This window comes from Lupinus angustifolius, chromosome LG15, assembly GCF_001865875.1.
Source record: "Lupinus angustifolius cultivar Tanjil chromosome LG15, LupAngTanjil_v1.0, whole genome shotgun sequence".
In the NCBI taxonomy this organism is placed as follows: domain Eukaryota; kingdom Viridiplantae; phylum Streptophyta; class Magnoliopsida; order Fabales; family Fabaceae; genus Lupinus; species Lupinus angustifolius.
In genome coordinates, this window is record NC_032023.1 from 16,836,651 (window position 1) to 16,857,868 (window position 21,218).

The following is a 21,218-nucleotide window of genomic DNA, read 5'->3' on the forward strand; positions in this document are numbered from 1 at the left end:
CTTCACATTATTTAATTTTTACAAAAAAACTATATAATCCTAAGCAACCACCACCAATACATTAATTAACCTTATATCTCACCTTAAATTAAACATTATCATAAACACACAAAAATATAATATAAAGTACACCGAACACAATAAATACATTCTAATTCAAAAAAATGAAATATATAAAAATTGAATATATAGTATCACACAACATTGGTATGAAGTGTCTCTACACACATTACATATAAAGAAAATAGTATATGTATCACTCAATTGCCTTTGACTTATTATAATACGAATGAGAAAAGGGGTGGTGCCTTCCTTCGTCGTCATTTCCTTGTTAGGAAAAAATAAAAATAATTGGAGAAAATAATTTTAGCCAATAGTTAAAAATAAACAGGAAAGATAAATGTACAGGAAATTAATTACTAAATTGTAAAACTAAAAGGGTTAGCTTTATATATATTTTTTGGTTATCTTAGCTTTATATTTTAAATAAAATGTATTGTAAATGTTTGCATATGTATAGTAAAGAATTAAAAATAGAAAATTTTAAATAAAAATAAATATGCTTAGTATATGATAATTTTAAAACCAACAATGTTGATTAAATAAAATGGACTTAATTATTATACTTGTTTATCATTTCTAATTACGAAATAAATCACGCATGCATATATTATTATTATATAAAGGCAAAATATGAGTGAGACAATTAGGTAATCAAACATATATAATTTTTATATCTTAACTTTGTTATTTTCTATATTCCGTTTGAAATTATAAAAGCATTGGTGAACAAGTGAAAGTATGGATGGTTTCCAAAATGTTTTAAACATCATACATGAAATAGAATATCAATTGTTTCAATGTTTTCAGTATGAAGTTAAAGTAGTGAAGGAATAAAATATAATATGTGTACCTTTTTCTACTAAAGTATACCCAAGTCATAGCCATAGTTCTAAAGTAAATAATAGTTTGATAACTAACTATTAATCTTTATGTCTCATTCTGAACTTATTGTAAAATTGTGTTTTATTATTGAGAAACTTTTAATTAAAATGCTAGGTTATATATTAAAAATATAAGAAATACACAAATTTAAAAAATAGGAACCTTCACATTGTTACAACCTTTATTTGAGGGTTGCTTCTAATATCTGCTCTTGGTTATCATGTGACTAGATAATAGAGGCTTATTTTATTGTTCGTGGGGCTAATCAAGTGACTAATTACATGGTAAGACTTGACTCGCACTCCTCAGACACTCTCAAAATCTAGGACATGATTTCTTCTGACTATCATGACTATCTAGTTCAAGATTTCTCCCTCTTAATCTAGTTTTTCTTTCATGTTTTATATTTTCCAATGTACCTAAAAAAACTAAAGCTCTTACAAAAACTTCTATTAGTTCTATTTAAAATGTTGGTTTCTTTTTTAGAAAACAACAATATGGAAAGCCTCTAATGCTAACATTTAAAAATTGAAACATTTTTAGTAAAACATTAAAGGTTTTAATTAAAAAAGTGAATTTTGTTTATGAAAATTTGTAAGTCATTTAATATGTTGCTATCATGAGGTGTTTCAAAAGGTAACATAAAGATTATAATTAAAGAATGAACAATTCAAACAAAAAAAATGATTCAACACAAAATATTAGGTATGATTAATCCTGCACGATGTACTATAATCTAGTAATGCTATTCTCTAACAACAAAATTATTTATATCCTCATTTCCTATCGAGTATCTATAACATATCCAATAAACTTATAAAATTAATTTCATATTTTGTGAATAATTTAATATACACACATATCAAATACGTAATTAATTTATACGAAACTAAAATATAAACATTCTTAATTTAAGTTAGGCACTACATCTTTAAGATGAAATATTTATCATTTGTTTTTTCATATGACAATTGTTTCTTCACATAATGAAGTATTAATAATAGTATTATTATTACTTTCAAGATCAATATTATTAATTCGATATTACTTTTATCTTCTTTATCACCGCTATTACGTATTTGTAATGATTCAATTACAAATCATATATATTCCATATTTAGAGTACATTTTTTTTACAAGTAATAGATAAAGTTATCCAAATTGAATATATCAAACTACAAATTATTATATTTGATGTATGTAAAGACACTACAACACTTGATCACAAACTATAAGAATGAGGTGTGGCATGTCAACATGCTAAAACAAAAAACAAAAGAAAAAGTGATAGATTTTTAATTAGATTCTTTTAATGATTACGATATCATCATATATAGAAAAAACATTGTATACATCACTTATGATTCACGTGTTAATAATTATTGATTTTTTATAAAATGAGAATAATACATTTCCTTTTCCTTGTGTTGTCATTTCCTTATTAGGCAAAGAATAAGAGGAATGGGAGAAATTAATTGCAGCCAATAGTTAAAAATGAAATTAGGATAAAGATAAATGTAAAGGAAACAAAAGAAAAAAATGGTGAAACTTTAAGGTTAGGTTTATAATTTAGAAAGGAGAATAAAATATTTCTTCATACCATGAAATAACTTATCTTCTTAAATTTATTTAGTATTTGACATATGTCTTATTTTTCTTTTATAATATATTTAAAATGAAAACTTATTGAATGAAAGAAAATAAGACACATGTCAAACACTGAGTGAATTTAAGGAGATAAGTTCTCTCATGGTATGAGGAAATACTTTGTTTTCTTTCGAAAAATACAATATAAATTGAATGTGTGCAAATATACATTAAAGAATTAAATGAAGAAAATTTTAAATGAAAATAATATAATTAATATAGAAAATTTTAGAAGGAATCAAGTTGATTTAATAACAATAAAAGGTAACTATTATATTCATTTATGTTTTATTTCTTATTTGTGGTTTTTAAGGGGAAACTAATTAAGTGATAAACATTATTCAATTTCTTTTATTAGATGATACATAATTATCTTATTAAAAATAGTAAATATTTTAATTTTTTTAAGATTGAGAATGAACCAAACAAACTTGATATATATAATTTGATAAATGTGGTTCATGAACCAAACAAGTTTAGCTTAAACTAAAAATTGAACTAGTTAAATAAATTAAACGAGTTTGACTCAACTATATTACACTTTGATACATAAAGTTTATGATCTCACTTGTTTATAACTTACATATAAGTATAATTTTTTTTTTAAATTTATATATATATATATATATATATATATATATAATCACATGCATAAATATATATAAACATATGTAAGTCAAGTGAGAACTTTTGGATTATATGTGAATGATCAATAATAAAAATTCTTTAATGATTACATAATCATGTAAAAAAGTCATATACATTTATTTATTATACAATTATATATATGTTAAAAATTACTTAATCTTAAAATTCAAATAAGATCCAACGATTTATATTAATTATTTTCATTTCTCATAATTACAATTATTCTTACGTGAAGAATTAATACATATATTTTAAAAATATTTTATAATCACTATATAAATATAATTTTTATATTAATATATGAAAATTATATATTATACATGCATAAGATTAAAATTATCATACAAATATTAAAAATTATATTTATCTTTATATACAAATATATATATATATATATATATATATTAATGATCATCATTCGAATTAATGAGTGATATAAATTTGATTCATTAACTGACTCCAAAGTTTGTAAAAATTAAATAAGTCGATCTGGAGCTGAAAAAATAATTTGCATTGAATTCCTCTTGAAACTCGACGTGAGACAAATATTAACAAGTCGAGCCGAACTTAACCAAATTTAACATTCCACACATGTTGGTACTATTTTAACACTTTTTTAATTGTACTCATTTGAAAATTAATATAATATTTACATTCTTTTATTGTGAAGAATGAATAAGAGTGTGCCCCTCTTCGACCTAATAAATTGCATAGAAATTTCAAACCATTAAAGAATATAGTTAAGATAAAATTGTTCCCTCAATTTTTTGTTACATGAACAGATTATGTTCCCGGTTAAAATAATGTTTTGAAATAGTCCTTGAAAATTTTGTTTATGTTATATTTTGGTCCTTGAAAATTTAAGTCACCAAATAGTCCTTAAATTTTTTTCTATGTGATAAATTAGTCTCTGAAAATTTTGACTTAACCAAATTTAGTCTAAATATCTAGGAATTGAATTGTATGTGAAAGAGTTTTAAATGACCAAATTGCTTCACTAAAAAAATACTTCAAAGACAATTTGGTAACTTTATTTTTTAATGAACCAAATTGTCTGGTGAATAAAATTATGAAGACTATTTTGAGATTTTTTTCATTTCAAATACAAATTTGGGACGTTACACTGAATCATATAATCATTTACGTGCCCTTATTTTCTTACTTTACTGACAGATTTATGTTAAAGAATTCTTTTTCCTGATTTTAATATCTTCCTTAAGAGTTAAGATATGGAAAAAAAGTCTCTCTTTCTCTTAATGTTTTACTTAATAAATTAATCACGATTTTATATTTTTTTCCTTCCGGAGACACACTTCAAATTTTGTACCATTACAAAGGTCCACAAAATTAAACACAAAAAAACTATATGCATAGAATTTTTACAACTGGTAATCATTATATCATTATCATATATATTTAATTATAATTAATTTTATATAAGTAATATATAAGAACGATAAATAATATATCCATTAACAATACATATATATTATATTATATTTATTCTTCCATTGAAACAAAATAACATAACCACTTGAGAAAAATAGCACATAAGAACATAGTTTACCCATCTAAAAGATCAAGCACTCGGAGACGAAGTAAAGCATACGCTTTCTTCATCTTTTTGATCTTCTTCTTTGCATGTCGATGTTTGGATTTCATAGCTTGAAATCTCTTCTTCCTTTTTGAAAACTCTTTAAACCATTCATTTTGATTAACTCTCATTTCCTTATCAACCCTCATCACCATTTCTAAACTTTCTTGAACTTCACTTCGCTTTTTATCTAGCTCCAAGTATTGAATCCGCAAAGATTCATTCTCAGATAATCGAACAAACCCAACTTCATTTTCCAACAATCTAGATATTTGGTCACTCAGTGTTCCTATTTCAAATATATATCTTTCAATTTTACGAAAGTTCTCATAATTCTCAAATGGGGCATACCTGAGATTATCCTTATAAACATGCAGTGCATCTTTCATATCCCAGAACTTATTCATAGCTTTGGCATGTTTCTTATAACGAGGAAAATTGTCAAGAAAGAATTCCTTCACATCAGAGATTACACAATGAAGTGCATAAGGAGGAGCTGGCTTCAAAGATTCAATACTCTTCATAAGAACCAAACACCTTTCGATTCGATCATTGTCTAGTTTAGGTTGAAGAGAATCTATGAGATAATCTTCAATGGTGGCTCCCATCTCTTGTAGTAAACGTTGGCACAAGGTCTCAGAGCCAGGAATGAAAAAACGAGATCCTAAGTTGTAAGTAGCCATGGAAGTAAAGTGAAGATTTAGAAGATAGAAAGATTATATGATGCAGACTCAGGTGTTTGTAAGTATATATACTGGAGTTACAAACAGTTCATGACTGTTGATGACGTACACTTGGCTGCAGATTATGACCCATGTACCATAATTTCTTACCCTAATATTTTATCTCATATACATGAATCTTGTGTGTCTTACACAATTTATTATTATCAATTATAAAATAGAGAAAATTCTAATTAAATTTAAAAAACTTATTCTATATTCTAATAATTAATTATATGGAAATCCAATAGTTTTAATTAGTAATGAATATAAATTATTAGATCTCTCTAAAATTGATGACTAAAATATGGAGTAAGTCTTTTAAACTTATTTTTAGAGTAAATAAATCCATTCTCATTATAAAATTTAGGATCTATTTCTTACACTTTTGTCCAATGTTGTATTGATCTCTCATGTATTAAAGAGAAAACTTGTTATTTTTACACTTGCTTTCAAGAATAGAAGTATTATACTATTATATTTAAATGATAGAAGTATCATATCATATTATTTTTACTTCTGTTTTTTGATATACTTCGGAGTATACACCCACATAAAGTCAGGATATATTTTTATAAACACATATATATTATATTTAAACTTACTTTTCGTCCTAACCATCAATTTTATGAATATCTAATGATTTAAATCTACTCACTAATTCAAATCATTGAATTCCTTTAGAATTGATGGCTAAGATGAGAAGTAAATTTAAAAAACTTACTCTTTCAGTAAGTGGATCTTTCCCCTAGATTTATTGTCTCATTTGCATCATTAATAAATTACTTATAAAAGTATCCAAAGCTTAAAAATTATAAAAAATTTATTTTATCTTTATCTCACCCGATTTTTTTATTGGAAAACCAACTCTATAACTATATCATTTTCAAAATCTATACAGAACAATAATTTTTACAACATTGGTAGTATGGTACAATATCATTATTATAAAAAAATTGTATACAATTTTCATTTTGTAAAGGTTGAAATTTCCTTCACTTAAATTAATAATTAATATAATTATAAAAACTTATGGTAATTTTTTGATATTATAATTTTTTGTATGAAACATCCCAACAACCTAAATTAAAGATTTATCTTGTAGTCTGATTGGATGTGGGTTTTCACAATCCAAATTTTGAGTTTAAATATTATTATTTATTATAAACCTCAGAATGTCCTCATCCCTTCAAAAATCATACTCATGTACAAAATAAAAAATTATATCAATTCTGAATTCGTATGATGTTTGCTTTATACAATTTGTATGATTGTTGACAGATGAATATATTTTGAAGGTAAGAGCATTTTGGAGTTTATAATAATAAATAATGAGGTAGGTGTAAATGGCAAAGGTGGGGTGTGAAAAGCCAGAACCATGTCATTTAGAATTGAAAATACAAAATATTGGCATGTTATGTTTTTTTTCAAAGTAAAAAATAATATTAAAAAGGGACAAGAGTTAATTACCCATATACAATTAATTAATGAATTAAGAAACTAACATACAACATGATAGGATATAAGAATAAAGATACATACACCATTCTGCAAAAACACAAACATATTGACATGTTACATTTAAATATCTATTCATTTTCAGTTAATTCTTTTACAGCATCATTATATCAATTATCATTTATGTACAATGCTAATTATCTTGGATTAATAGTATAAAAACTCTTCAAAATGATAAATTATATTTTTCATCTATGAACTAATCTAATAATTCATATCTACTCACAAATTCAAAATATTAAATTTTTCTAAAATGAATGATTAAAATGTAAATTAATTTTTTTTAACTTAACCTTAAAGTAAGTAAATCTTTTTAACTTAACATTTAACTAAAATATAATATGATATAATTTTCTTATCGTCGAGCAGGTTATTTTTTCTTCAGGAAAGAAATTCTTAGGCTTTCCAAAATGATACCAAATTCTATTTCCTTCTCAACTACCCATACCACAAATCTCTTAATTTTCTTTCCATTTTGTCTCAATGATAATAAGGTAATTAGGTTTGCCAATGTTGACTGAAGTTAATTAGTAACTTTTACAATTCATGTAGGGGCTAAAAGTAATATTAAAAAGGTAAAAAAAACATGGAACCATGATTCAATTATAAAATAAGAGTTAAAAATGTAAATACAAGTGAGTAAAAAGGAACAAAGAAAATTAGAGAAGCTTAGTGATATCTATATCCATGATCTAAGCCATCTATATACATTTTCATGTTCTAAAATAATCTCAATTATTACCTTTTCATTGCATGTTCATTTATTTTATTCCCCAAAGGTAAATGCCAATTTATTGTAAGGTTGTTCTCTTCACTTAGATTATATCCCATTAGTGGTTAATTTTCCCACTCACTCCCACCAATTGTAAATTGTTCCCATTGATTAAAATACTTTCAATCATTTGAAGAAATCTATTTACAGTCAACCATTTTTTTCAAGATTTCACACAATCAAATCATTAATATAAAAATATCCCTTTCTAGGTCACTTCTTTTGGATATCACTAAGGGTGGAAACAGGCCAGGCCAGGCCAGGCTTTGCCTTAAACAGGCCCAGCCTATATAGTATGTAGGAGCCTGGGCCTGGCCTGTTAGCCTGTTTAAAAAAAATTTCAAAGCCTAGGCCTGGCCTGTTTAAAAGCCTGGCCTGTCCTGTTAGCCTGTTTAAAAGCCTGTTTTACTATATCATCTTGAAATAGGTCATCATATCTACATTTAGATAGGTTAATATTCCTACTTTTAATTAGACTCTTCTAACCCTAACAATTAAATTATATTTTTTATATTAATATTACATATGTATAATAATATTACTTATATTAAAATTGTATAATATGAACATATTACATAATATAATTAAATAGGCCGGCCTGTTAGGCTTAATAGGCCTTTTGGATGGCCTACAGCCTGGCCTATTTAACTAAATAGGCTTTTCAAAAAGCCTGTGTCTGGCCTGTTTACGAAGAAAGCCTGGCCTGGCCTGGCCTGTTATAGGCCAGGTAATAGGCCCCTGGTAGGCGGCCTGACCTGTTTCCACCCTTAGATATCACATTAAGAAACATAAACATTCTAGCCCACTTTTTTTTTTTTTCAATTTAGATAAGAGAGAAAGATGGAACACTTTCTTTTTTTATTTTTAGTCAAGAAAAGTGTAAAAGATGTGAAAAGTAATCAAAAACATTTATAAGCAAAGAAATTTTTATTGAAAGGTAGGAGTACAAAAAGTGCAAAGTACCCATGGAAAGAACAAAGGAGTGCAAGCATTAGGGTTTAATATCCAAACTGAGAAAGATTAGGTAAAGCTTTTTTATCCTATTCCCATGTTCTAAATTATTTGCACTCCTCAACCAAAATTGCAGTTTTGGGAATCTTCAAATAATATTGTAATCATAATTATAATTTTATTTTCTTATAATTTTTTGCAATTATGGTAAACAGTAAACACAACTGGGACGGTATTTTAGAACATTAATCCTACCCTTTATCCATATCCACGAGTTAGTGTATAGAATCAAACTAATGACTATTGAAAGTGATTTTATTTCTAGCCATCCATATGTTTCTCATAACTACAAACCAGATTGCTTTCCATGGTGAAATTTTTACTCCAATTATGGCATCTAGACCTTCATGTTGCATAAAGTGACCACAACAATCATTAGATAAAAATTATTCCAATTCTAGCCATGCATAAATGTATCACTAAATGTTGTTATCGTAGTTCGCAACAATTCTGAATGACACGAAATAATCGTTACTGGCTGAGTCATGACTAGGTCGCTCAACTTTAAGACGTTTCTACTGCAATGACATTCATAGATAATATTACTGGACCGAACAACTATGACATGAACAAGTCATTTCAGTTTGACTGAACAAATTTCAAACGTTGACAACATAAGATGAAATTTTTCCTTACTATGAAAAAGGTTGCCCACGTTCTGAAAACTGACAGCCCAGTGGTGTTAGATGAGGCTGAAAAAGAGGAAAGAGATAAACTAACTATTGAAATAGCTAGCTTTCTAGAATGAAAGTGATTACTTATGAAGAACTTCATTTGGTAATGTGTCTAGCAAGCAAATGGAATTCCTAGACATTGCAATTGAGGAGTAAGTATAAAATTTGGATTCCTAATTTACTGTCTACATTCCCTGACATCACATTCCCGAGAATGTGCCTGACTGCCGGATACCAAACATCACCTAGTTATTTGGAAAGTGTAAATATAGGTTCATCGAATATACAATTTAGTAAATTCTCATTGAATAATTGTTTAACTTTACTTTGAGCTCTATGAGTTCATTTCAAATGGCTCCAAGAACTAAATTTACATGTTCATGTGTATTGGATTGCTCATTGAATCAATTAACCATAGAAAACAATGTTAAACTGTTTCATTAGTATTATCACTATAGCAAACACATAATTTAGATTCAACTACCTGCATCACGATCTGAGTATAAGTTCTATAAGATTGATGTGCCACAATTTGAGTATAAGTTCAGTAATTTCTGATAACTATTAATGCTTGCAATTGTGGTGTTTTCTTAACATTGATATTTTCTACATAGGATATAAATGTAGGAGAAACAGTTCATGTGCATGCTTAAGTTATATGTAACTGAAATTGAAAATCAACTCAACATGAAAATAAAGAAACTCAAAAGTGATAGAAGTACTAAGTATGACTCTAACATGTTTAATGATTTTTATAAATTAAATGACATTAATCATGAAACAACTGCGCCATATTCACCTCAAATGAATGGTAAAGCTGAAAGAAAGAATAGAACTTTAACTGAATTAGTTGTAGCTATTATGTTAAGTTCTGGTGCAACACTCTTTTGGCGGGGTGAGATTTTTTTAACTGTATGTTATGTGCTAAATAGTATCCACAAGGCTAAAAGCAAATTTTCCCCATATGAAATTATTAAGAAGACAAAACCAAACTTGTATTATTTGAGAACTTGGGAATGTATGACTTATGTCCGGATATCAGACCCCAAGAGATTTAAACTCGTAAGTAGAGCCTATGAATGTGTATTTATCAAGTATGTTGTAAACAACAAAATGTACAGGTTTTATGAGCTTAACACGAAAGTGATCATTGAGTCTAATGATGTAGACTTCAATGAAATGAAATTCCCTTTTAAATTGAGGAATAACAGGGGCACAAAACTAGTAAGATACATGTGATTAGCAATAATGACAATAACGATAGGGTAGAAATAAAACCTAGAAGAAGTAAGAGAACAAGGATTGTTAGAGAGTATTGACCTGGTTATATGGTCTATACATTGGAAGATGATCCATCAACTCTCCAAGAAGTTTTGACTTCTTTGGATGCTGATTTGTGGCAAGATGCCATAAATGATGAAATGGATTCTCTAGAGTCTAACAATACCTGACATTTAGCTGACTTGCCTCATGGTTGCAAATCTATTGGTTGTAAGTGGATATTGAAAAAGAAACTGAAACCTGATGGCAAAGTGGATAAATACAAGGCTCGCCTTGTAGCTAAGATTTTCAAGCAAAGGGAGAATGTAGATTTCTTCGACACATTTTTACTTGTTACGAGAATAACATCCATTAGAGTACTAATATCGATCGTTGTGAAACATAATTTATTAGTACATCAAATGGATGTTAAGACTGCTTTTTTTAAATTGTGATTTGGAAGAAGAAATCTATATGGAACAACCTGAAGGTTTTCTAATACATGGGCAATAAAATAAGATTTGCAAGTTAGATAAGTCATTGTATGGTCTTAAGCAAGCACCTAAGAAGTGGCATGAAAAGTTTAATGACTTAATGGTCTCGAATGAGTTTAAGGTGAATGAAAGTGACAAATGCATTTATTACAAATCAAAAAATGGCATTTGCACTATCATATGTCTCTATGTAAATGACCTACTCATATTTGATTCTAACATCCATGTTGTGAATAATGTGAAATCATTATTGTGTAACAACTTTGATATGAAAGACCTTAGAGAGGTAAGTGTAATCCTTAGTATAAAAATTATTATGTCAAAAGAAAGAATTTCTTTAGATCAATCTCATTATGTGGAAAGTGTCTTAAAGAAATATAAGTATTTTGACTGTAAACCTGCTAGCACACATATGATCCAAGCGTAAAACTTTTTAAGAACATTGGTGAAGGTGTAAGGCAAGCTGAGTATACTAGTATCATTGGCAGCCTTTGGTATGCCACTGATTGCACTAGACCAGATATTGCCTATGTTGTGGAATTATTATGCAGGTTTACTAGTAGACCTAGTATGGAGCATTGACATGCTATAGAAAGGGTAATGAGATACCTTAAGAAAACAATGAACCTTGGATTATATTACCAAAGGTTTGTAGCTGTCCTAGAAGGATTCAACGATCCTGATTGGAACATTCTTTCAGATGATTCCAAAGCAATCAGTGACTATATATTTAGCATAGTTGGTGGAGCTGTTTCTTGGAAGTCAAAGAAAAAGACTATTTTGGCTCAATCCACTATGGAAGTTGAGATGATAGCACTAGCAACAACTAATGAATAAACAAGTTGGTTGAGAAGCTTGCTTGCAGAGATTCCCCTATGGGAAAAACCAATTCCAGCTGTATTGATCGATTGTGATAGTATCGCGACTAGTGCAAAAATTGAGAACCGCTTTTATAACGGTAAGAAATGACAAATTCGTCGTAAGCACAACACTATTAGAGAGTTACTCTCTGCATGAGCTATTAGAGTGGATCATGTACGCACTGAGAATAACTTAGTAGATCCCTTGACGAAAAGACTAGCTAGAGAGAAAGTCCATAATACTTCTTATAGTATGAGACTATTGTCCTTAAAACGAAGATCACTCATGATGGTAACCTGACCTGACTGACAAGAGATCCCAAGAAATAGGTTGAATGAGTAATAACAAGTCGTGAAGTGATATGAGAATGAACATGCTATAAAATTATGAGTAGCATGATTCATGCAGCATATGTAAGGATGAATTAAACTCTTAATGAGATCTATACTCTAATTAGAGTGGAGTACCTAGGCTATAAGAGTACTCTTGATAGACTCACCTATGTGAATGTGGAAGTGAGGGCCGCTTCGTATGAAATTTTGGGGCATAAATTTCTAGAGCCTTCACTATACTGAGATAGACATGTGTGGCCTTTAATGCATAGACTTTACATAATATACCTTTGAAAATGTTGTATGTCGTTTGATGCTGGAGATAGAGTTCAAGACTACGAGTCACTCTACTAAAATCTTGATCTTATTCACTATACAAAGGTTCAAGTCGTATGACACCTTTGTTTATGCACGCACAATCTTGAGACCACAAAAATTCCCGAAATCGCTTTTTAATTTCAAGTGAGAGATTGTTGGAATTTGTTGAAAGAATGATGTTTTGAAGTGAAATGAAAAAACTTACTAGTCCCACTTTGCTTGGAGGGGGAAGTAGAAAGGCTTTATATATAGGCCATAAGTTGTGTCCCAACATTCTTAATAAAATATTTATTTATTTCTTGATTTATTTAATTTTTTAGGCCTTTTGGGTTTGACCGTGTGTTGACTAAGTCAACACACACATATAATAACAAGGAAAGAGGTGTTAGAGAGTCGTTGGAGACCTCAGACTATATCTAGAGATTTTTTCCCTCATTATATTTTGCACCAATTTGAAGGCTTTACCTCTCAACTTCTCTTTCTCCCCCTTATATTTTGCCGACACATTTCTGACAACCTTCTCCCTCATTCTTTCTGTGACACTTGAGAATTGGCACATGCAGTCAAAGTGGGAATTTCGAGAGCTGACACTAGTAGTCAGTATTGTGGAAAAAGAATTGGCACGAATAGCCATACTGTGAGAATTCGAGAATTGGAACTGGTAGCCATATTGTGGGTATATTCGAGAGCGATTCTTAAAGTGCAGTAAGAAATCGTATAATAGAGAACTGAGCTATTTTATGTTGAGGACGACGTGATTGATAATCTGCTTGCACAATTTTAGCAGTGCCACGAAACGTCTTAAAGAGAACGACTTAGTCGTAAGTCAGCCAATAACGATTATTTATTATCATTCAGAATTGTTGCGAGCTAAGGTAACAACATTAAATATATATCCTTCCGGTGAAGAAAAGGTAAGATGAGGTCTTATGTGTTTACACAATACAAAGTTGCTGTCATTATCTAAGGATAAGATTTCCTTAATTTTTGAGACTTACTTTCCTTTGGATCCTGTTGTCAAGAACCTTACATATGCAACCTGTAACTTTTAAAGGTATAACCTTACAAGCATGACCTGGTAAGGTTTATAAAATGAAGCGTCTGATGTTGTTGGGGCTTTGTTAGGTGATTTCACACTACAAGAGCTTGAGGAATCAAATCGCCATGCACATGATTTGAGAAATTTGGCATAGCTGATATTACGGTAGTTACATGGTTCCCTTTTTTTGCTTATACAAAAAAGGATTTTAGTATAATACAAAAAAAAGGATAAGATTTTTATGAATCAAATTTTTATCTGATTTTAGTAACCATATTTGTTAATATAAATTTTAACAATATTTTATGATCCAAGTCATATGTCAAGGGAGCATCTCAATTCTGAAACAATGTTAGTCTACGTATGCACAACTAACATTTCTGTCTTAATCATCTAGTTTGACTTAATCCTAGGCCAAGACAAAGGGAAAAAAACATCCTAGTATTATGCAAGCCACACAATTTGTAAGGAAATAGTATCTGAGGAGATCCATATTTTAGGTGTAACCATCTGGGAAGACATTGCAAGTAACATATTTTTCATCTCCATGTCATAGAGCTGCCATCATGGCTTCACGCTTCATTGCCGCGGCCTTCCCGCTACCGCGGAAATACATGTATACTTCCTGCAAATATATATCAACTATCAGATAAGAAAGCTGAAGTAGAGTCAAGAAATACATAGGTCATGTTTGATTGTAAAATAACCTGAATAACCCATAGGCTCAGCAGTGATTCAATGCAGAAAAATCCAAACCCAATGAAGTAGAATATCTGCAATTCAGCACAAGTATTAGTATCATAATTAAACTTGTAAATATAATCATCAGTCATCACATTAAAAATTACACCTTTTCCCGTTGCACAATCCAACTATATGACACTCCTTATCAGAAGCTAGAGGTAACTTAGAAGCCAAAAGATAATAACACAATTGGAACATACCCCAACTAATGTATTGTCGATCAACACCTCAAGTGCAGGCAGAATCCCTCTGTCCACAGCATAACATCATACAACAAAACCATTAGTTTTTTTTTGGTACTAACAAGGGTAAAACTGTAATCACAATGAAAAAAGATAAAAATGTTGACAACCATGCCTTCAACCCAACCGACCAATGAACAAAAAAATGATTAATATGACATAATCATTAAGAGCAATGGACACAAAGTTAGGTGGGGTAAATTGCATCCAAAAGATGGTCCCTTCAGTTAATAGTTTAGGTTCAAGATCCGGTCGAGAAATCGATTAGCAGCTCCAGAAGATCAAGCCAGTGAAAGAGCAGTTAAAGAAGAATGTAGCAGACAAAATAAAAGGAACACGAGATTATAAGGGAACTAACGTAAGAGATTTTCCTTTGAAGACAATTGGAGGAGCAACTGCAGCAAAAACGCAAAATGCAATGTGCACCTGGTTGGAGAATATGGGAAAAAGGATATGAGCACTTAACAAAATCTATACATGCTGCAGAATGAGTGACTATGGTGAGAAAATATATAAAACTTACCCCATAAGACAAGAAAAACATGCCGAACTTCAGAGCACTATCCGTCCTGTAACAGGAGATGGCACACAATTATAAAGTAGAAACATAATAAATATGGACTCATAAATGCAGAAAAAAGAAAATTAAGGATCCTGATAACAAAATGGTTCCTGTTCACAATATAAACATCTCTTCCTATAAAAGCCTTTATATCTCAATGTTTTTTAATGCAATTTGGTCAAAGGCTAAGGACTAAGAAATAGGTTGAAAACCTCTTGAACATACATGCCAAAATAGAAAATTTGTATTCAACCAGATTGAAAACTACCTCGAAGCACGATAAAGAGGACGATACCACATCACATAGGATGCTGGGACGCCAGAAATAAAGTATATGATAGCAAGAAACCAATTTGTCACACCTACAAGGTGAAAAAAGTTCGAGTAAATAAAGTGTTGCCTATTGTGATTAATGGACTAATATCAAGTCCAGAAACAAACCATCTCCTTTGATCCAAGCTACAGTAACTGCCACAATATTCCATAAAAGACATATTACCAAACCTGCATATTGTTAAGAAGTTGTAAATAAACTTCGTACACCAACCTGAATTAAAGCAAGATAAATGCTGATAAAAAGATATCTGTAAAATAAATTTCTACAAAAAGAGGGAGGGCAACTTTCAGTGTTTTTTTTTTAGAGAGAATGAATAGAAGATAATCAGCCAAAAACCCAAAAAAAAAGGAAAGAAAAGAAAACAATACATAGCAAAAATCTACTTCTATTAAAAGTTATGACCTTACACTTGGATTTCAAAAATCTTTAAATTTATTATGAAACTCATGAAGCAAATTTTAATAAAACGATTACAACATAAACCAGAGAAAACAATAAATGACAATAAGGTACACACAAAGTCACTGTCACAGACCCACACTCACACATACAAGGATGTAGTTAAAGAACAAAATATCAAGAGCACGATGAAACTCCTTTCAGCATAAACAGTTAGGACACAGTTTTAATGAAATATGGAAGAAAGTAATAAAAAAGAAAGGTTTTTAAATATCGTTTGGGGTAAATGCATGTATTTGCAATATAACAATTAAAGGATAGTTTACAAATCTAACAGGACATAAGAAGCAAAAGGCTTGAGTGTTTTTAATATAAGTAATTTCTAGATTCAGTTATGGTTTTGAGCATATATGAATGTCAGAAGAATATGAGAAGCATCTAAAAACTAAATGCCTTTGTGTCTAACTTGTGAATTACTGAAATCTTTGATAAAAATCTCTAGCTGGACTATAAAGTACAGATTAAAGGAAGCAAAAAAGATCTACATTTAATACTAATTATCAGAAAACAAGTAGCTACTTCTGGCTAAAACACAAGTTATATTACAAAAAATTCAGGCCTTCAACATACCCAACCATGTTGTAAATGCAACATACTGGACCCTTTGAAGATGTAATGGTATTTCATTTGCGATGTCATGATGAATGAGAGGTAAAAAAGGTGGCCAGTTTTTTTCCTCTATAACTATTCCAGCTGCAAAAAATAAGATGTAAACCACAAACTGAAGGTGTTGTTTCTGTTGGCGTCTAAAATTATAAGTAAACTTGTAATACCTCGTGCTATAGCATCTTCCTTTCGTTTGAGCTCCTACAAAACATCAAGAAATCATGAACTGCCTGACTAACACAACATATTATATATGCAATATCCAGGTTAACTCAGAGCATAGTCAAAGTGAACATATTTGGCATTGAAAGTATCAACTAACTGCTTATCGAGGTACTTACAAAAATCTTAACAAAAGTATTACCAATGTAGTCATGTACTAATACCTATTTGTTAAAAAAGATTAAGGACATGTGAAGTGACCATGTACACAGAAACATAACCTAGAAATGATAGAGTCATTATTAATTATTAGCACCTATATGTAATAACAGCATAAAATACTGAATAGAACAAACCATGTTACTAAGTTGTAAAAGCAAGTCGTGTTTTATTTGATTGTAAAAGCAATCAAATAAGAGATAAAAAATAATAACCTGTTCCCTTCTTTTCAATTCAGCCTCTCTAGCTTGAAGAGCCTTCTCCTTTGCTTCGATATCCTAAAGTTAAAACCAGCATAATTTAATATTTGTTCAATAACACTGAGACAACAAAGCTTCTACATGTACTTCAACAATTTCATGATCCCGTCTACCTTGGCGGTATCAAGAGAAATGTCAACGGTTGCTGACCCACGACCATAAGGCTCAGGAGGAAGGGGTGAGAGCTTTGACTTTGCAGGGGGGACACTTCCAGGGTTCTGCAAATGTGGAAATTCACAGATTTTTAGGGAAACAGGCAACAAAAGATAAAAACCGTGTCCAAAGGTAAAAAAAAAACAGTCAATCATATCTACAGAAAGAAAAGATAAAACAAGCATCATAAATCAAAATAGTAAAGGAGAAGAGCCTGTTAGAATCAAGAGTCCAAATCATTTTTACTTGAAGATTTCATTAGGCATACATGAGCTCATAGATGTCAGACAAAAACTACTGAGTTAAATTTACTTCTTCCTTAGAAAAACGAACACAAACATAGTACTTGTGTTTGTTTAGTTTGCTTTTGATAAATTATACAAGAACATGATCTGAAATCCCAAGCAAGCAATGCCACCTACTAGCTATAGAAGGCATCAATCTACATCAATTTCCTCTCCCAAAAGTAATGCACCTCCACCATAATGGTACCAATTAGGTGAATGGGAGAGCTTATAGTAGCCTAAATTGCACCTCCACTAAAATTAGATTGCCCAGAAGCTTTCCCTTTAGCTCCACTATCCTAGAATTATTAATGAAAATGCACAATGTTTTATAAGATCTAAAACTAATGAAAAATAAGATACCAAGATTTAAATGAATTCAAAACATGTGAATCACTTAAGGGAACAAAATTTTTTGACACTTATTTTTTCCTACTCATAATGTTTACAAGACCAAGCTCTTTGCCACTCGAAGTTGGTCATGCCAAAACTCCTTTAACACCATTAATCATATCATGTGATGCTTGAATAAATGAATTCAATGTCTAAATTGATAAATATCTTTACATTGGTCACACTGTTTTAAATTGCAGTTGCGATTAAGGTTGAGTTTATCGCAATTGCAGAAAATTGCGAGATAATACAGTTGATGCTGCCACAATTGCAATCACTATGTCATTGTAGAGACTCCATAAACCACATTATTGCGACCACAATTGCGGATGTGCAAGTTAAAACACTTATCGGTAGTAACTGAGAAAGAATGAATCCTAGAATCACAATGAGGTTCATTCGCAATCTCAACAAACTCATCATTTCAAGATTTCCAGTTCTATGATCTGATACACCAACCCAGCCTTGTACATTGAATGAACATGGTTTTAAATTGTAGGATAATGTAGCTAACGCGGCCGTAATTGGAGACTCTCAAAACTGCAATAATCCTTATTTAAAACCATACCATCACGTATTTTGCTACATTTCCAATTTCAATTCAACAACGATCTCAAGTTACCATGCAAATAAACACACGTGAAAGAAATCAGTTTCAACGTTAAACACCTCAAATGCAATGAAATCGACATCGAAATAAGGTGAATGTAGATGATTGTTTGAATGAGAAACTTACAGCGAAGGGATTAACATCATCTTCGGCAGCGAAGGGATTGGAGTCGTAGTTACTCATAGGATTTTGGGACAGAAAACAGAGATCTAAAGCGAAATTATTAGGAGAAAAAATAAAAATAAAAGTAAAAGAGGGAAATTGAAGAGAATTGAGAAATACGTAGAAAAAGGAGGGAAGGAATGAAGATAACTGTTATTGTTGCGTTACTTTGGTGTTTGCGGTAGAAAGAAGGGGACTTTCGAATGAACGGCTATGTTGTTTGTTTGTAACGGAAAGTGGAGAGAAAAAATAAGAAACGAAACGATAAAGGAAAAAAATTTAGTTCGCGCGTTAGAATGAAACAAAACGGGAAAGAAAAGACAAACAGGAGAACAAAAATTCATGCATCTTATAACGACCGTACTTCATGCCTGAACTCTGAATTTGAGGTGAAATAAATCACCTTTGAATATAAATGATCTTGTCTTCTCTTTTCCAAAAATATTGCTATTTTTTAAAGATCGTTCATGCATTCTCACATCTTTTTAATGATTTAGAAATTGAACATATAGAATTTTTTAATAATATTTATTATTTCTCTTTTTTACCCAATATTTATACATTATTACTTAGTATAGTTTTTAATGCATACAATTAATATAGTCAAATTATGTTAAATTTGTAGGACATATATTATTAAATAAGTTTAATATCTATGCATTGTCAATATAAATATTTATACATATTTATTGTATTATTAATCATTCATCGGATTTACTTCTTTGAATAGTCAATAATAATTATATAAAAATAGTTGATATGTAATCATATTGTATAAAATTCATACATTCTCAATACATATATTGTTTCTCTTATTAAATTTAGATGTATACTCCTTTTGTTAGCACACATTTATAATTTTTTTCTTATTAAATAAACTAGGGTTTTATGTATACTCCATTTTATTCTCAAATAATCTTTCAAATACTACTCCCACTTTTTTTTTGGTTTCCCACATGTATCATCGCACTGGAGGCAATCCTGTCCGAGCCGGGCACATCCATAGGTAAGTGGAGCTAACTCTCCCAACGGACATTTTTTCCATCCATAAGACTCGAACCCGGATTCTTGCTTAAGGGGAATCAAACATGTACCACTTGAACCAACGTCCGTTGGTATACTACTCCCTCTTTAATATAAGATAATTGCAACCTTAACCATGAAAGTTGTGGAATGAGAGAGAGGCTGAGGAGGAAAATTCACATCAAATGAGTAGTTTGGTTATCTTATTAAATCTTTGGTATAATTTTTTGATTTATTACCAATTTAGTACACTTTTACATAAAATATTTTTCATATGTATAACTTGACAAACTTATCATTGACATACAAGTTTGGGGGCTGATTATACTTTTTAGAACTCATGATCACAATTCATGGTTTTAATTTTTATTTTATTTTTTAAAGTCATATCACATAAGCATAATTTTTATTGTAAATTACTAACAAATTTACTTACTGGTCTACTGGTTATTATTTTATATAAAGTTTAATGAGTGAGCGTTGAACCATATACTATTATCTTACCATATAAAACAATAACCACTAGATCATATAGTAAAATTGTTCCTAATTTACAATAAAAGTCATGCTTATAAAATATGACTTTAAAAAATAAATATAAAAAAATAAAATCGTGGATTGTGACCAGAGTTTTAAAAAAGTAAAATTAGTCTCCAAACACATATATGTTAATGATGACTTTGTTTAGAAGTCATGCTTATGAAATACAATTTATATAAAAGTGCACCATATTGATAATAAACTAAAAAATTGCAGAAAAAATGTAATAAAGTAGTCAAATTATTTCTCTAATGTGAATTTTCCGATTGAGTAATTATTTTGATAGTTAAAAATAGGATGACAGTTAAAACCCTTGTAAATTTAAATTAAAAAAGTTGAAATAAGAAATTATAAAAAGCCAAAATAGAGAAGAAGAAATTAACATTTGATAGTTATACCATATCTTGGTTTTATAGATTAGTATATATTATTATGGATTAAAAAAAAGAAGAAAATGGCGCACAAAATTTAAAAAATGGGTGTATAAAATAGATAAGGATTATCTGTCCCAAGAAAATCCTATCCCCATGTACTAAGTTAATAAAATCTCATAAAATAGCGTACAAATATTAATTTATGTTATTATAAATTTTACTTTTAATCAAATAAAATTTTCTGATTCGATGA

At 29.7% G+C, this 21,218-nt stretch overlaps 1 protein-coding gene across 3 annotated transcripts; it reads right to left on the reverse strand.

The window, feature by feature from the left end:
- LOC109327533 (secretory carrier-associated membrane protein 1-like) lies at positions 14,092-19,307 on the reverse strand. 3 transcript variants are annotated; one of them, XM_019560710.1, is made up of 13 exons: positions 19,180-19,307; positions 18,993-19,075; positions 17,540-17,644; positions 17,382-17,444; positions 16,953-16,986; positions 16,750-16,872; positions 15,825-15,887; positions 15,652-15,745; positions 15,345-15,390; positions 15,180-15,247; positions 14,780-14,828; positions 14,543-14,608; positions 14,092-14,460 (listed from the first exon to the last, which is right to left on the reverse strand). In XM_019560710.1, the coding sequence occupies exons 2-13, from the start codon at positions 19,047-19,049 to the stop codon at positions 14,386-14,388; spliced, it is 843 nt and encodes a 280-aa protein (XP_019416255.1). In that variant the 5' UTR covers positions 19,050-19,075; positions 19,180-19,307; the 3' UTR covers positions 14,092-14,385. The 3 variants fall into 3 exon arrangements, with proteins under 3 accessions (XP_019416255.1, XP_019416254.1, XP_019416253.1); XM_019560709.1 differs by having other exon boundaries at positions 19,149-19,307; XM_019560708.1 differs by having other exon boundaries at positions 18,993-19,307.